A 17,578-nucleotide genomic window follows, 5' to 3' on the forward strand; every position below is an offset into this window, starting at 1 on the left:
AAGGTTTCTGCACTCTTGATGGCCTTTATTGTCTCTGCACATTGTCCACTCTCTCTTTGCCTTGGGTCAGCTTGGTTTAAACTTGTACTTTGTTTCGCTGTTTATTTGACTTAGCCACCTCTGGTTAGGTGCAGCACAGGTTAGTCTGTAATAAGCATGGCGGCATCCCAAGTGACGGTTCAGGAACTCCCAGACTCCCAGTGCTCCAGTTGGAACCTTTCTCATTAGCAGCAACAGGAGCAACAGGCACACCGCTGTGCTTTAGCAGTGGAAGCTCCTGTTCCTGTGAGTCCAACACCTTGTCTGTTAAGTCTGCCAGCAATCACCCTGGGAAACACATTAGACCTACCTAATAATAGCTAATAAGTAAAACTTCCACTTAACACTTAAATTGGCATAAAATCAAAAGGTTTTTTGTAAAGGTGTATTTATTTTCTCGTGCGTAAATCCAGGTCTTTTTGATCACTAAGATCCCCTGACTAGCTGACTTGCTTTCCCATCATCCCCTGAGCCACATCCGAGGCCACAGGGATACCATGCAACACTCTCCCAGCCTCGACTGCCAGCCACTGTCACCATGACAACCCCCTTGAAGCTCGACAGGAGGTGGCTACGTGGACCTGCTTGTGAAAAGCAAGTCTGACAGAGTCTCCTTCTCTCTTTCCCTCCCTCCCTTCCTCTCTCCCTCTCTCCTTCCTTCTATCCCTGATTTGTACCTTATTTAAAGCTCACCCAGCTTTGAACCATCTGTACCATTCTAGTTTCTGTTCTGTGTCTAGATCTTTCTCTTGCTTGTGTCAGATTGCTGTTTGAATTTCTTATGCTGCGCCCTCTTCTTCAAATGCTTAAACTGGTATAAGTTGGCTGATGTTGGTCGATAGGACTATGGTTTCATTTTCAGAATAACGTTGCGTTTCTAAAAGTGAAGGTGTGCTCCGTTACTAAGCTCCCTCCTTCAGACGTAGTTGCTTGAATTTTTACGCCACACTCTTGCTGTCATATCATCTTGATTGGATTACCAGGCATCACACAACCACAGTATTGATCTGCATCTTCATCAAGATGTCATGGTCAGTGGTCAAGAGCATGAGAGCAATAATATGAGTGGGTAAATAATGTGGAATAATTCACACCCCTGATTCTGAATGTAGACGGGCTCTGCCTCTCTGTCTGTGAAAGAGATGGGGTTTCCATGGAGACGGGAGGAGACTGTGTCTTCCACATTTTCCCCCAGCATGATAGCTTGAAACACACACACACACACATTTGCAGTGGCTCAGCTGTAGTCTCTCCACCCTACATCACATCTACTTGTTACTTTGAACAGCAGAGGCTCATTTATCTTAACCTTCCACATCTTGCCGAAATGAATAAGTCGTATCTTATGGCTCCTCAAGGGAGCTTCTGCCTGTTCAGCTCTCTAAACAAATGCCTGAATGCCTGTAGATTTAAATTTGTGGCCTATGATCAAGACCCAGCCTTTCTAACGTTACGGCTTCTGCACTTTTAACCTCCTTGTGTGTTTCTTATTGATGAGCAGCTACTCCGGCTCAGTCTCTATGAATATTATATGGTGGTTAAGAGTCATTCTCTTAAATAATCTGCACATGTATTGCAAAAGACAATTTGAAAGTCACATTATCATGATAGATTGTCTTCCTTTCACGCCACTAAATTATATTAAATTTAATTTAGTTACATTACAGTCCCTTTGACCTTGCTTCAGCTCTGAGTATATTATATATATATATATATATATAACTATATATTCTATATATATATCCATCAACATATGTCCATCAGTAACTTCATTTTCATAAGATGTGGGAAGTATTCAAATGATTCTCAACATTGAATAATATCTGCAAGCTTCTGTATGTTATTCTTTTTATTTAGCCACTTAAACCATTATGTAGTTGGACTGCATGAAAAAGTCTGAAGTAAGCCAGTTTTGGGGCAAACTTTTAAACTAAATCAAAAACATGCTCATATGCACAAAGTGCCTCACAACCCCATTCAGTAAACTACTAGGTAGGTCCATCCATCTCCTGAATGAATCCCACCTCATCTCCTTTCCTTTTCAATTATTCATGCATTTCAGATGAAGAAGAGAATCCAGACTCAGCATCTATATTTAAACTGTGGCTGGTCCACGGTGGCGGTATAAATAGAAACAGTATAGGGTCTGGTCTGGCACACCAAAGGAGGTTGTTTTCATCCGGAATTTTGAATCAGAGTACGGAGCATTTATAAGGACTGGAAGAAGATGAAAGACAGCTTAGTCAGTGTTGTGTAGAGGCATTTCTGAATTAAGGAAATATCATAGAGCAGTTATAGAGGTGTGGGTTTCTGCGGCTGTCCATTAAACGTCTAAAGAATCTAATTTTGTTCCTATGGCAGTCTCTATGCACAGAAAATTATTTAGCACCTTAGCAATAGTGAACATTCACACATTGACAAAAATGTGCATTTAAAGGAACTTATCAATCTCAGTTTATAGAAAGTACTAAATATATAAAGAGGCACGTCCATCACAATGTTTAGGGATATTGTTTATATAGTGTAATAATTAATGTATTTTGCAGTTAACACAGTCTTGCCGTTCACGGTAGTTTATTTATTACAGAAATCAGAGAACGTCACAGTATGCTCTGCGGACAGCAGCACAGAAGGAAAATGTAAACATGAGAGAGGCATTGATTTGAAATGCAAAGAGAGAGGCAGACAGAGAAGAGAAGACACACAATCCCTCTATACACACGCACACGCAGTCAATCAACAATGATGCCTGAATAGAAGGCAGCTGCAAGTCTCGGCATCACAGAAATGACAGTTGCCATGGTGACAGTGACAGTGAAATTTTAAACATTTTAGTGATGGAAGTGAAATAAAAGAGAGAGAAATTGAAAGAGATAGAGAGAGAGAGAGAGCACAAAAATGTTCAGAAACAAAAGGCAAGACTTGAACGACCTAGACTGAACAACGCATCACAGTGAGAGCAACATACAAAGCAAGATTACTCCTAATCCTGAACTCGAGCACACGTTCACTGCAGATATTCTACTTACTTACAGAGTAACATTACACGGAGTCCATAATTCAGATCAGTGGCCATTCAGCGTCAGTGCTGTTAATCTCTTTAAGGGTTCTATTCAGATGTACGCGTAAATCCTTGAACTCTTTGTAATTGGACAGCTCATGAGCATATGTTTTTTGTACTCAAGACAACCTCTGTTGTATTGGTCCTGAACTCATTCAACAGCCACCCTGATTGTGCTTTAAATAGCTGTCGGGTCAAAGAGAACATGTGAGAACATACTGTAGCAATGATGAGCACAATATACATTCACACTATGTAATTTAATTACTGCAGCACGTACAGGAGGCTCTAATGCATTTAAATGTACAAGGAGATAATTAACCAAGACCCTGAGTTACTGTTACCTGTCAAGCTTTCCTTGCAGTTCATACATAGCACATATGCAGATGATATCATTCACAGGTTTACCACTTGACCTTCTAAGTAATTTTCGAAACAATGATTGTCTATGTCCATGATTTCAGACAGTGGTAGATAAAAGCAGTCATTTTTCAACAGGTATTGTAGTCTAATTACTACTAGCTAATTAAACTAATGTTAGCTATGTGAGTTGTAAAGGCCATGTCTGTCTGACTTTTAAAGGTTCCCACCTTCTCTCTTTTACAAGGACAATCTTGTAAAATGTGTCATAGCTGTACTCTTGATGAATCTATTATACGTCATATAGTGCTAAAAGGCTAAGGATGAAGCTGCATGTCTGAGGCAAAAGGTCAGTATCACCAGTTGATGAATATATGTAGACGACATGTAAAGCAGGACTCCTCATTGTCTGAATGGCCAGTTATTCCAAAACCCCCATAATCTGAAAGATTTCCAATATTTCCGAAAACAAAAGCCCACGTCACTGAAGGCCCGTTGTTACAAAAATACACACTGTCCCTGGAGGGTTTTTTTTGCCCTCAATATCTTGTCTACTTTTACCTGTAAACATCAGGTGATCTTCATTGTCATAGTAACAATAGTCAGGTGATGGATGCTGTCATAGTTAGGTGACCTTTAGCATCATGGTAGCAATAAACGTCACCGTTTGGTAAGATTTAGACACCAAAAATACTTTGGAGGTTAAATATGTTACGTAAGTTATAGCAGGCTGTTATTTTCAGAGCAATCAGCCTTCAGAGCAAAGGCTGTTTGTATTCAGAGCAAAGGGCTTCCGGTTCAGTTTTTCAGACTACAGGGGCTTCAGAATAATAGTGTGGCACGGAAATTAAATGATTGCTCAGCGTGTGTTTTAATTTTAACATCACAAGAGGTAAGGCTTTTAGGACAAAGACTATTTGATAGATATCTTGTACATACATTTGGGAGTGAACTCCCCCAAAACTCATATATAATAACATTTAGGACCTGATTCCACACAGTGGGGATATTGTACACAGTTTTTTCTTTTTTAAACACAGGCCTATCCACAATTCCACAAAATAATCTCTCTGAAATGGTCCTTGTCAGTAAGTAACAATAATATAGTAAGTTGGATATGCTAACTAATTTACATTAGAGCAAACAAACAGCTTAATCCATTCCTAATACTTTTGCTTTTGGAATTTTGGGTTGAACAAGCTTAAGAAAGATAACAAAACCACTTTAACCCCATGCATATTGCTTCAGCATGTGAATAACTGATATAGAGAAGTGTGATGATATGTATATGCAAATGGCGTGTCTATGAGAGTGTGTGTTTTTGGGTTTGGTGCTGAAGGTTTTCCCAAGCCTGGTGAAGGTGGTCATGAAGGTGAAAGGCTTCTCGCACCAGTAGTCAAGTGTTTTCTCGGTCACTGGCTTGACGAAGGCTTTTCCCTCATCTTTAGTGGATTCTATTTCTGACTCTGGCCTTCACACTTTCCTCAAAGTCATTCATTCACCTTTCCACTCCAACCTACAGACTGGAGTAAAACCCTCCAATAAGGAAAGCTGCAATGGCTACAACAACAAGAGACCATTACACACTATAGAGAGAAAATCTTTTTTAACCAAATAAAGCCTGTGAGCTGATTCAGGCAGACAACTTGAATTGTGCTGATACACTTACACTCCACTTGATGCAACACAGCATAGCCAAAGGACCTTCTTCTAGGCAGCCTGTATACCTTACCACGAAATACCCCATCCAGTGTTCACTCCTCATTTGCAAACTCTGCTGTAACGATGATGCAAGCACTTGCTACTGCAGCTGCCACTCATATAACTTTCCATAACCCTCCATCTCCAACTGCAGGGTATGACTGAAAGGTGGAAAATGTATTATTGACACTGCTCAACATCTTACAGGAACAGAGGGCTGAGCCTGAACACAGAATACGTACTCTATATTCACGTTTAAAAAAAAAAATCCATTCTGTGTTAACTGACTGAAATGGGTAATTTACACTTCACTGGCCAGTATGCGATAGAAGAAGTCGGGAATAACAGAGGTCCCATGTGAGATCGATATTGATCCGTCATGGTGTGCAGCTTCACCAACTGAGCTACCACGATACGCTTGGATATCTGTATGAACTTGTCATTTGTTGAACAGGCTTCTACTTGCAGACACGACAGATATTATTTATTTATACGTTTGGAAAGTCTGTGTTGAAATCAGTGACGGCAGATTTAACTTTACGTATAAGCTCTTCACTCTTTCCACTGAGGGTTGTGTAGAAGCAGTCTTTCCAGGTCGAACAGCATGTTGCTTGTACCCTGTAGCATTGCATTCATTTACAGTTTACCTCACAATAACTGAGACAGGGAGGGGGAAACAACTATTGCAGCCATGCTAACTCTTCAAAATTGTGAAATAAAAAAATAAATAAAAATTTCCCCAGGCTCCCTGCTGATTGTCAGAAAAGGGGACGACATGGTTGTTTGAACTCAAACAATGTCGGTGTTCGTGTATGATTCAGAAATCGTGACAGTAGTTGATAAACACTGTCCTTGAGGGTTAGCCATGAGTTTACTCAGTTTAGCTGAATGGCGTGAACTATGTCAACTGTAAGACTAAAACTACCATGTCTTTAATAAAATATAAATGTTTTCATAGAGGAAAGGGCTTGAACACATGCGATGATGTGTATGGCTCCATTTTGCTGTGCAGACAATTGAGCTTAGACATTAAAAAGTAAACAAGCTTGTCCATGTTGAAATTGCTTTTGTTGTTTCCTTTTTCATTATGCTAAATATTTTATGATTATTTTAACTATACATGTGTTTTCTCCTGTGAACAGGAAGGCATCTGTGTCCCAGAATGACATTTCTTTTTTTTTTTTTTGCAGTACATGTATATTGTCGTGATGAGCATTAATTCATTTAGAAGATCTGAGTCTTTCATGTTGAACTTTAGTTTTCTGCTCTCATAGCAGAAAGAATATACTAACCAGATGCTTTTGTTCTTTCAGCCTGCGGGGATGAGAGTGATTGCCCTGCATATGAGAGTTTAATTTGGTCCGAAGGCAACCACAAACTCAAACGGCTAATGCTCCCCATGAAAGTGGTTATCACAGCCTTTTCCAGGGTTATCTAGGTTCAGCTGAACTTGTTAGGAGTTGGACAGCTAAGAGACCGCTACTGAAGCGAAGCGATCATTTACATAAACATTTACATTTTTATGCATACTATATCTTATTCTCAGCACATTTTAGTACCTTAAACGTGCATTTTATATTAAAGTAATATTTTACTAAGCTGAAACGTGTGCTGTAAACATCCTTTTTATATCGTTTTCATAATAATAACAGTGCAACTTGTATGTATAAAATCCGAATAAAAAATAAGAGGAATAACATGATCATCTTAAACAATTTTTGTTGTTGTTTTTTCATAAATAGCCTATGCTACTATTTCTGTAGGTGACATGAAGGTCTAAATAACCCAAATTTGACTTTAATAATTAAGTGAGGACTGGTTTATAATTTAAAATAGTGAAATTATTGAAGATGTTATTGTTGCTTTGATCTGAGGCCCTACAGACACCACTGTATGATGCATATTGATTCCCATACCTATATGAAACAGAGATATGAGCAATACTATGTCGTCATACTCAGACAACCCAGGATTTCAAATGTTCTTCCCACAGGCTAAAGAAGAGTGAATATTCAACTATCTGATTGATACTTTTTTTTCCTCTGGTAGTCATAAACCTACGTCAACCCATTTTCTGGCTCAGATTCAGCTTCTATGTCTCACAGTGAATTTCTCTTTCATCTCTCTTCGTCTCCAGATCTCCTGATCTATCTCTGTTTTTTTTCACTTACAGTCTTTACTCCTCAAGCTGCCTCCTCTTGGGGACAGTGAAGCCTTAGCACGTCGGTGCTCACGTAACAACAGCTCAACTCCAAATTGAATGAACAAAGGGGCTGTGTAGCTTTGCAGTGGCAATGCACAATTCTGGACCACTTTCACATCATACCCTACACAATCTCAAAGACAGTTCTATCAGTTTTATAAGATTAAAATACATTCTTTATTTTCATTTCATTTAAACATATCTGTATGATCACTTTGCACAGACTTAAGGACTGTTGCTATGATTACTGCAGTTATGTAATTTACACACACACACACACTTATTAATTTTAGTCATCAAACAGACATAACATGTCCACTGAAATAAATTATTAAACAAAGCAAAATAAACAAAGTACCTTTACTAAACCTATTCTGCAGCAGTGCAACATACCAACATAAAACATAAACAGTGAATGAGAGCTTAAATATGCAGTACAATGTTAAAACAGCTATTAAATAGTCCCAAAATTGAATATTATATATACTATATATACTATGAAAAGACAATATGACCAATGATGCTATTTTTATTTTATAATCTTCACTGTGGCTTGGTCTTTCTATGCTTGGTCATATGCCCTGCAGTCTCATGCTCAATATACCCTTAACACATCAAATGATAACTGGCACCGGCAATGTGATTATCTAATCACCTCTGAATCAGCGTGAAATTTGCCATGAACATCTCCTTGAGGAGGAAGCAACACAGATTTCGGAGCCCTGCATGACCTTCTCTTTATTGCCACCATCAGACCAAATATTCAGTTTTCTAATGAGTGTCTCCTGAAGCAAAAACATATGTGATGATGCCAACAGAAAAAAAAAAAAAAAAACTGGTACCGAGAATGCAATCACCTTTCCCTTACTGAACCATCGGGCCAAACTTCTGTTACTATTGTGTAATCTGCCCAGCAGACTGTTCACTGTGACAGTAGCAGCTAAGTGGGGGGGATTATCGGGCTTTAGTGGACATCTGTACTTTATTAAGTGTTTTCCTAAGAAGTGTTTACTCTAAAAGCATAAAGTATGTAACAAGGTGAATTTATGATTTTATCTATTGTTTTTGCTATAACTTTCGGACAAAAAATGGATCAAATTACATTAGGTATAATGCAAAAGCAGGAGGTGCTCATGGTGATGAACCCACAGAGAATTCCCTCAGCTTCTCCGGATTCAGGAGTTAGAAGATATGAAGTGTATGTTAGCATTGTTCTGGTTTTCCTGTCCAACACCAAATGGCACAGACAGTTTGTGACTATCCGGTAAACACAATGGAGTTTATAACAGTTAGTGGAGGCCAGAAATACTACTACTACTGGAGGTGTAAAGCGGCAACAACTATTACTTTAATCTTACGTTTACATCTTGTTCCACTGCCCCCAAGTGGCCAATGAATTAATGCAAGTTTAATTTTCTTGGATCAAGATGTGTAATCCAATAAATACTGTTTGCTATTTTCCATTTCTGTCACGAAAGATTTTTGGGTGCGACTCTGAGCAGTCAAAAACTAACAATCTAACAACCATATGTGAGGAAAAGCATGTCCTGGATGCGTTTCATGGTGCTCCAAACTGTGTGGCTGTGATTTGCAAATGAATGGGCAATGAGGATGCAGGAAAGGGAAGGGAGCCATCTCTCTCTGCATTATAAGATCTTGATCATAATTTCTGAGTAGTTACCAAAATCCTCAGTGTGCCACCATCCATCTGGCCAAATGTTAGGTCACTTTCTGGCTGACAACTTTCTTGGATGGTGGCATCGGGAAAAAAATGAACTGACTTTTATAGATCAAAACAAGCAAAAACAAGTGGTCTTTATAATTTTAGCTGGTAAAACATTACATGTTTTTCAAACAGGTTCACAAAAACAGAACCTCAGCTTTATCTCTATATCCTTTGAATGTACAGGTTTTTAAGATCTTACTTAAATCTGTCAGGGTCTTACTCATTTTACTGTCACAATATTTCAATATTTCAGGAAGACGTTATTTGACACATAGTAATAAAAATAACACAATTACTTACATAAATCTAAAGAATGTTTTACTCTGGATGTCAGCTTTAATCTCCGGAGGTTTTCAATCTGTCTGAGTAGGCTTGCTATGTGTGTGTAAGAGGGGGGTTAAAGAAAGAGGCAGCAGAGGCAGTAAGATATTTTTATACAAGGCGATTTAACGTCATCATATATTATTTTCACTATCCATTACAATATAACTCTAGGGATAGTGTTCCACTACATTAAAAACTGTTTAATATGCAAATACAAGTGTGTGTTTGTGTGTTTGCTTGTGTTCTCCTAATAGACAACAAAATCGCTTATAGGGCAGAGCTGTTAAATTTCCTTTACTATTCTCTGTCAATAAATCGATATGTCAGCTATAGCTAAAACTGAAATACGGACCAAATAAGGTTTGAAATTTTGAGTTTATTTCAACTTCAACCTTACTACCTGCAGTAGAATTTATATAGCTGCATTTGAATCTGATTTCAGGGCAAGTTAGAAGAGGCGTAATCACTCAGAGGCGCTGCTGTTGACGCAGAGACATTGTGACAGGCGGAGAGAGCAACTGGCATGAAGGCAATTGTTGAGGCGCTCAGTCTCCGAGAACACATGATCCCAGCTTAAATCTCTGCACCTCACATGCCCAGACAATGCGGACACATAAGGAAGGAAGTTACATGAGATACTTGATAGTCTGCTGCACTATATCTCTGGACTCAAATGCTGACATAGGTTTATAAAAAGACACATCCTGTTGCTACTACCAGGTTGGTATTTTTCTCTTTAGATCATTTAGGTAATGAACAGCCATCAGCACTTAAAATAAAGCACTAATGGCTAATAGTCAATATTATTGATATGGAAGATGAGGGTGTGTCTGTATTCCTATTTGCCTACCTGACACATCATCTGTATGAGAGTTTGCTCTGTAAAAAGGACAAACGACAATTAACTCTCTTTTTTCGTTTTTTAAAATTACCTCCTAAACCAGAAGCTACATGTTGGATGTTCAGTAAAACACAAACAGAGTGGGAGGTATCGTGCACCAGATCAGTTCACAGCGACACAGTTTAGTGATAAATCATCTGCACAACCAGTTCGACAAGTGACGAAGTGAAACTCAGGTCATCCGCCAGCCTGTCACACTAAAAAAAATACCTGGACAGATGTGTTCATCAAAAGCAGAAGCAAAAGAAGCGAGAGTAGTAAACCCGTGAAGGATCAGCTGTCCACGGCGTGCAGAGGTTACAGAACAGATGCACACAGCGTTTGCATCCAAAAGTTGGTTGACGGTTGACATGTAAACAAATGCCAACACATACACACAAACACATACTGTACTTATGATGTTCACATTCAATGAACAGCAACTGCAACAATGCTACCACAGAACAGACACCGCTTACTTACTGTAAATACTGGATTATAACAACAGATATGACAAAGCAGATGAATTATTCATCAGTGTGCCCTGCAACTGTTATGAAATACTGAATGTGCGGAGTTTGTCTTACATCATCGTGTAGATTCCCTACAAGAGTGTGTGGTAGTGTATGACTATATACATTCTGCTAATTATATGTTATACACAAGATGCATTGTATTATTTAATTTATTTAAGTACCCTCATTACACTTTTAATTTTGTTTTAGTGGTATTTGATTTCTTTTAGAAGGCATTTGTTCAAACTGTTATTGGTTTCTATGCTGTCATGTTCTGCATCGAGAACAATAGCGAGATTTTAGACAATTATTTATCCCGCTGGAATAACAGTGTGTCCTCATCATGGCTTTGCATCACCTGACAGAGAGTACACCAAAAAACAGCATGCTAAGAATAGACACTTGGGGAAATAATTAATAATTAAAGTCATTTGAAGAGGAACGGAAAACTGTTGTTACAAAGGGAAATGTTTTTGTTATAGAGGTCTGAATGTAACTGGTTCAAAAGAGGGTCATTGTTTACAAGGGCGTTCTCAGTGCTATTTAAATCTGTAAAAACTTAAACACAGCCAGACTAAACCTGCCTCTTCACTCAAACAAGGCCATCAAATTTTCCAGACACGAACAAAGTTGATGCACCAACATACGTAAAATGATTCATGGGATTTGTGCAATAGTTGCGCAACAGAAAGCTACATTAATAACATTGAAAAATGGGACAGGAATCGTTGGTCTTTCGGGAGGTATTCAGTCTAGAAATGTAGACTTTGGATAATTGAGCCCCTGAATTGGGAGACAGTAGTCTAGTCTTGTTTTTACATGGCTTCCTTTACATCATCATCCATTTCACTGGCTGTGACTTTCCAGCTGTCAGAAACAGTGATTGATTCTAGTCTGGTTGCTTCATGTCTTGGATTCTGCCGCAGACTGATTTATGAGAAGAAGTATAGCCCAACCGCATTTATATGTCATCTTAAGTGTTACATGAGAGGAGCATAATTGGAATTTGTTGTCTGCCATCTGATGCACAATACCCACTGACAGAGCAGAAACTGGTAATTCTCCATTTTTGGACATGTAGGAAGCCAAATCTATTAGGATTTAATTTCCTTCAGTCCTTCAGTAATGGATGTCCAGGAGGATGGGATGTTTTGAACAATGTTCCAGAAATGAAGTACAAAAGTAACAAATTTTACTCAAATCATTGTAAATCTGTAGTGTCCTAATTATTTATCGGGAGATTAACATCACTACATTTTAAATGCTTTGTTTGTAAGAAGTATAACGAAGAATTATTCGCATGTTAGGTGATATTCTGATCCCCGACTGGTGACGTCCAGATAAGAGTCCACCCAAATCTAAGATGATAAATGCTACTGCAGGTGCTTTTCATGGCGCTCAGACACAATCTTATTTTATAGTGACTGAAATCTGATTTGCGCAAGGGACAGACAATGCTGTGGCTTACAAAGAATGTAAACAGAGAAAGAGAAGCTTCGAATTGGGCCCGGAGTCTCCTGGAGAATAATTAATGTGACATTTCCCTGACATTTAGTCAGAGGTATAGTGGTGGAGCCTGAAGAATAGAAGGAAGGAAGCAGAGATATGAGCCAGTGAGGGAGAAGTGAGACAGGAAGGACGACAGGGCGGAAAGAACACAGGCAGCAATAAGGGATTTTTCCATGAACGTCTCGACAAAGATTGCAGCTACTACTCACTTCCTTACGTTGCACCATATAGGCGTTGGAATACATGAACTAAGCAGATGTGCCATTAAACACACAGAAACACAAATAGACCTACTCTAATTTCCAGTACGCACTCCTTCAGTGATGATGAAATTATACTTTTATTGCTTGGAAACCATTTGTCTTGTGTTCATCTCTACCATTCACCATCTGTTTCCATTTCCATCTCTGACCCAGGACAGGAGAGCACAGCTCATGAGCTAACACTGGAACAGTCTGTGGTCTAAGCTGGACCACTTGACAAGCCCACAGTTTGTTCAAGCCTGTTAAAAAAATTTACTTAGACAATACATCAAGCCCTATCAATGCTTTTAGTAGTTTGGTCTGTGGTTTCACATTGCCCTTTTAAGCTAATTAGGAATTGATAAACTCTGCATCTTGCTGTGTCAAGGTTCCTCTTTTTTTCCCCCCCAGCTTTAGGCTAATAATGATGCCAAACGAGAGATGATGAACTTTTGTTAATGGTAAGCACTCATCAACTGGTGGTTATTGAGAGCTCCATATTTGTAGGAAACAATATGCACAAGCACTTGGCTGTGTCATTACTCAAAACAAAGTGCACCCATCTTGGTTAAGCACTTCAAAACTGTTCTCCAGTGATATTTTGATAAATTGCAGATATCACGGCACGATAATGGAGACAAGCAACGTGAGGTCGACTCGGAGTGGTCATCTCCTTTTTGTAGGCTACAGCACTTCCTTAGCTCCAACACAATAAACATTGATTTTACATCTCTTTGATTCCTATGAAGAAGATATTTCACTGACAGACTCCCAGCACTCATCTCAAGCCTGTTTGTGGGATAGCGCTGACAGTTCTCACAAATCCTCACCGCAAAGAATCACCCGACGCAAACTGCTAACAGTTTCGCTTCCATTTCCTAAATGTTTCCTAAACAAGGCATTCTGCTCCATTTAAAATGGTGTTGGTAAAAGTACAGCCTCCTCTTTGATCCTTCAATCTAATCTTATGTTTAACACTGCTGTGGTATCCCAGGTTGCAGTTGCAGATGTCTCTGAAAGGCTAAAACTGAAAGTAAAGGTGAGCACACCTCACAGAAATCGACACTCTAACACATGGCCTTTAGATAAGGAAGCAATGTATGGTGGGGACCTTAATATTCAATTATGGATGCAGGCATGCAAACAAAATGCACGCATACACGCTCATTCAATCAAACAGTGCATAATATTAACGCACAACCAGATGGTTTTTACATTCTTGCAGCTGTTGTGCTGTCACCTTTCTTTTTCCCAGAGTCTTCCCTCATAAGTATGATCCTGACTGCTTTCTTAACTGACTAACTGAGCTAAACTCCACACACCAACAAACCTTTTCTGGCTTTAAAATATGCGCTTTAATGACATGTCACAACCGTCCTCGATGGATCATAAAAGTGCTCCTCCCAAATATTGATTGATCTAAATGATTCAAACAATCCTATACCATTTCTGACTCATTGTTTATGTGCACAAAGATATAATTCAATTTCCCAGACTCCTGCAGAATATCTCAGCTTCAGTCGGCTCAGAATGATGCAGGGTGGGGTTGTCACAGACAGCTAACAGAATGCAAAAGAAACATCAAAATAATCAAATATGTATTTTCATGTTGTAAGCGAGAGCGACTAAGTGATATTCGAATGATTTATTGATGCGTAACCAGAGCATAAGGCCAGACAAAGTGTAAGCATGCGTAGGCATGTCTGGATGTGAAAGTAAAAGTGTTATTTTGTACATGTATGGTTCGGTGAAATAGATATGTAGATAGTTTCACAAGGGAGTTAATGACATGGCAATGGACCTTTACATTACAGGAGATACAGATAATAAACCTTGTGTCGTGTTTTAAAGATGGTTATTAGTGATCCAGAGAGCTGCTTTCACTGTTACCAAACACATTTGACTGTTAAGACATGCTTTGTCTAGTTCTTGAACAACGGTAATGGTAGATCACACATCCCACACTAATAAATCACATCCACAAGCATCTTCTATGATTCCCACTCTTAATTCTGTGTTCCATCCTCAGAACAATCCAAACACACATTGAGTAAACACCAAAGCACAACAACACAAAGGCAGGACCCATTTTGTCATGGCAATCCATCTGATAGTTTTCCAACTAATCACACACTCATTTCTTACACCCAACATCCAATGACAATTACCTTTGCTGCAACAGATGAGCTGGGCTTTTCCAGGAGGTCCCAAAGCTTCTTCCGTTTTTCGGCACAGCAAGTGTTGTCAAACTCTTCTCCCTCTCTGTCTTTCAAATTGTCGGCCTCTCTTTTGAGCTCCTCATTCATTTGCTCCTTTTTCTGGTGGTACCTCGCCTGGCAACATGACTCCAGATATATCTCGTCAATGCCCCAGTAGTCAAGTTCTTGACTAAATGACAGGGCACACATTTCTTCCATCATGTGCAGTTTACCCGTGCGGTAGAAGTTAAGAATAGACGTGAACGCCCCTGGATGTCTATCAAAAAAGTACTCATTCTCCTCAAGGTTGTAGTCATCGCACACTTCCATTAGAGATTCATGGTTGTTGCAATCTCTTAACTTTCCCAAACGTGTTCGTGGTAGCCTATCTAACGTTCGCCACAAGACTTCATGTGGGAGACCCCCGACATTCAGCCTGACTCTGCGGAAACATGACTTGCTGTGAATGATGTCCACCGGTTCAGGTGGCAGTGATGATGTTGAGCGGGAGCCGGCTTTATTTAACTCTGTCAGGGATTTCTCCATGATGGCTTTAGGTTTGAGCAAGGAGGCAAACATCCAGGGCTATGGGTTATAGTTGGTCCTGTTTTCTTTCATTACTGTATCTAAAGGATTCAAAAAAAACAAAAGAAATCATTAGTATTCTAGGACTAGCCACAAATGTCAAGGCCCACACATCAATCATCGGAATCTGAACTAATATGGTGATAAGTGGTTCCTAACCTGGGGCAGTCAGCAGTCGAGGTACATAAAATACATCTGACAGGTCACAAGATGATTTAAGATCAAAATAAAAACGTTTTTGTTACACAAACCTACTTTAATCTACTTTTTTGTTGGGTCATTTGCCTCTTCAGGCCTCTAAAAATCCTTCAGATTAAACAATCCAAGTTCATTCTTTGGGCGAACTGTTCATGTCCACACAAAGGCCATAATCTGTGATTACAGGTCACAAGGAGGAAGAAAAAAAGACCACAGGTTACAAGCAGTGTTTGTCAATCCTCATCCTATCTAGTTTGTCACACTAGTCCATGCTCAGATTGATAGACTGAAAATTGACAATAACTACAGTGTCCTGTAGATCAGGTTTCAAAATCACTAGTTTAAAGTGCTCAAGGTCAGTGAAATAAAAGATAGATTAAGTATACTATCATTTCAAAAGAATTATTCTTATTCTGTTATCGCCACATTTGCAGTATCATATTATTTGAATTGTTAAAAATGTTTACTTGTAATTGTTCTTTCCTTAGCTAAAGAGCATAATAACAAATAACATCCAGCCAAATGTTTAAACTCTTCAGATGGGGGTTCCTGAAATGACTCATACATACAAAATCAGGAGTTAACAATGGAGAAATAAATGGAAGTCCAGCTTTATTATATTGTGATCAAGAGATACTTCAATGGATATAAATTCCAAAAACATTTTAAAATGCTTTACTCAGATTGAAACCCAGCATGAAACTGCATGGTACTGAAGACCGGAACTGAATACCACTGGTTTAAAAAGCTGTAGGACAGATACACTGAATTATTACCTCTGGATTTTCATTTATCAGTTGCCATTACATTATACATCATCTATTTTATCATCTTCTTTGAATTCTTTTTAAATGAGATCCTGAATAAACAATAAACATACCCTCAGATGTGGGTTCTTGAGATGACTCACAGCGAATCGCAGTCTGCAGAATCATACATTTCTATTTAGGTTTAACAAGAAAATACTTGAAAATCATGACTAATAGCTATAGATGATCTCTTATCTCTTACATCATCAAGTAATGGAAGGACGTTTTGTTGAATACAAAAACTTCCCACGCAGTAAAATTAGAATACCCAAATTAACACTGCCAGAGCTGATTTCAACACTTTTAAAGTGTCTATATGGGTCCACGCCACAAGTGTTAATTTAACTCCTTTTTCGAGTGTTGGTACCTTATAACTAATTTGGTGTCATTTTTTAATGAGTTAAAATTGAACACTTATTAACAACAATCAGTGTTAGTTGTTCTCAACACTTCTATGTGGTGTTGGACATGAACTCTCTCAGAGGATCATGTGTTAACTACACAAGTGTTAGACCTATAACATTACACAATAATAATAGTAATAAGAACCGTTAAAATAAAGGTGGTTATGTTTGGTATTATTTATAATAAAATATTGTTTTAAACACAAAAAAACCCTTATTTACTTTTAGTCACACCCCATGTTACTTTACCTTTATACCACTACTACTTACTATACTTATTTATACATATTTATTACTACTGTTTATACCTGCATACATCACAGCACACAGTATATACATTTATTAGTCTAAAACCCTGTCCATATCTTGTCATTACAGTGTATCAATACTGTATCTCTGCCTACTGCGGTATTATATATTATATCTTCTATTCCATTCCTAAACTTCTTCACTATTTTATGTCTTACATTTGAATGTTCACTTGCCTAATTTTCTTTTTAATTTCATTGCCTCACTGCTGTGCATGTAAAGAATTTCTCTAAAATGTCCCACAGGGCTGCACACAGCTCAGAAAGAAAGAACAGAATTGTGTTTATCCCTCTGGATGTAGTAGCTCGGTTTTATTTGGTTAATTACTGCCCCTGCTCATGTGACGCCCGTGCAGAGCTGTGGGTGGGGACGCTGGACACCACGGTGACGAGTGTCGTACAAAGTGAGCGCTGTCCACTCTAATGGTGCTGAAACATCAGGAAGCGCTGTTCACTCCCTGAATCACGGCAAACCTCCCAAGGGAAGGCAGGCTGACTCTGAGAATACAAAAAGCC

General features: G+C 38.7%; 1 protein-coding gene across 2 annotated transcripts in view; it reads right to left on the reverse strand.

The window, feature by feature from the left end:
* Positions 1 to 17,578, reverse strand: part of kcnb1 (potassium voltage-gated channel, Shab-related subfamily, member 1) — a 33,082-nt gene that overhangs the window by 14,473 nt on the left and 1,031 nt on the right. For both annotated transcript variants that reach the window (XM_010732816.3, XM_019263050.2), the window contains exon 2: positions 14,729 to 15,384. In XM_010732816.3, coding sequence (XP_010731118.2) covers positions 14,729 to 15,337 — 609 coding nt within the window. In that variant the 5' untranslated portion in view covers positions 15,338 to 15,384. The remainder of the gene's footprint in view (positions 1 to 14,728; positions 15,385 to 17,578) is intronic.

The sequence above is a fragment of the Larimichthys crocea genome, chromosome VI, assembly GCF_000972845.2.
Source record: "Larimichthys crocea isolate SSNF chromosome VI, L_crocea_2.0, whole genome shotgun sequence".
Lineage (NCBI taxonomy): Eukaryota > Metazoa > Chordata > Actinopteri > Sciaenidae > Larimichthys > Larimichthys crocea.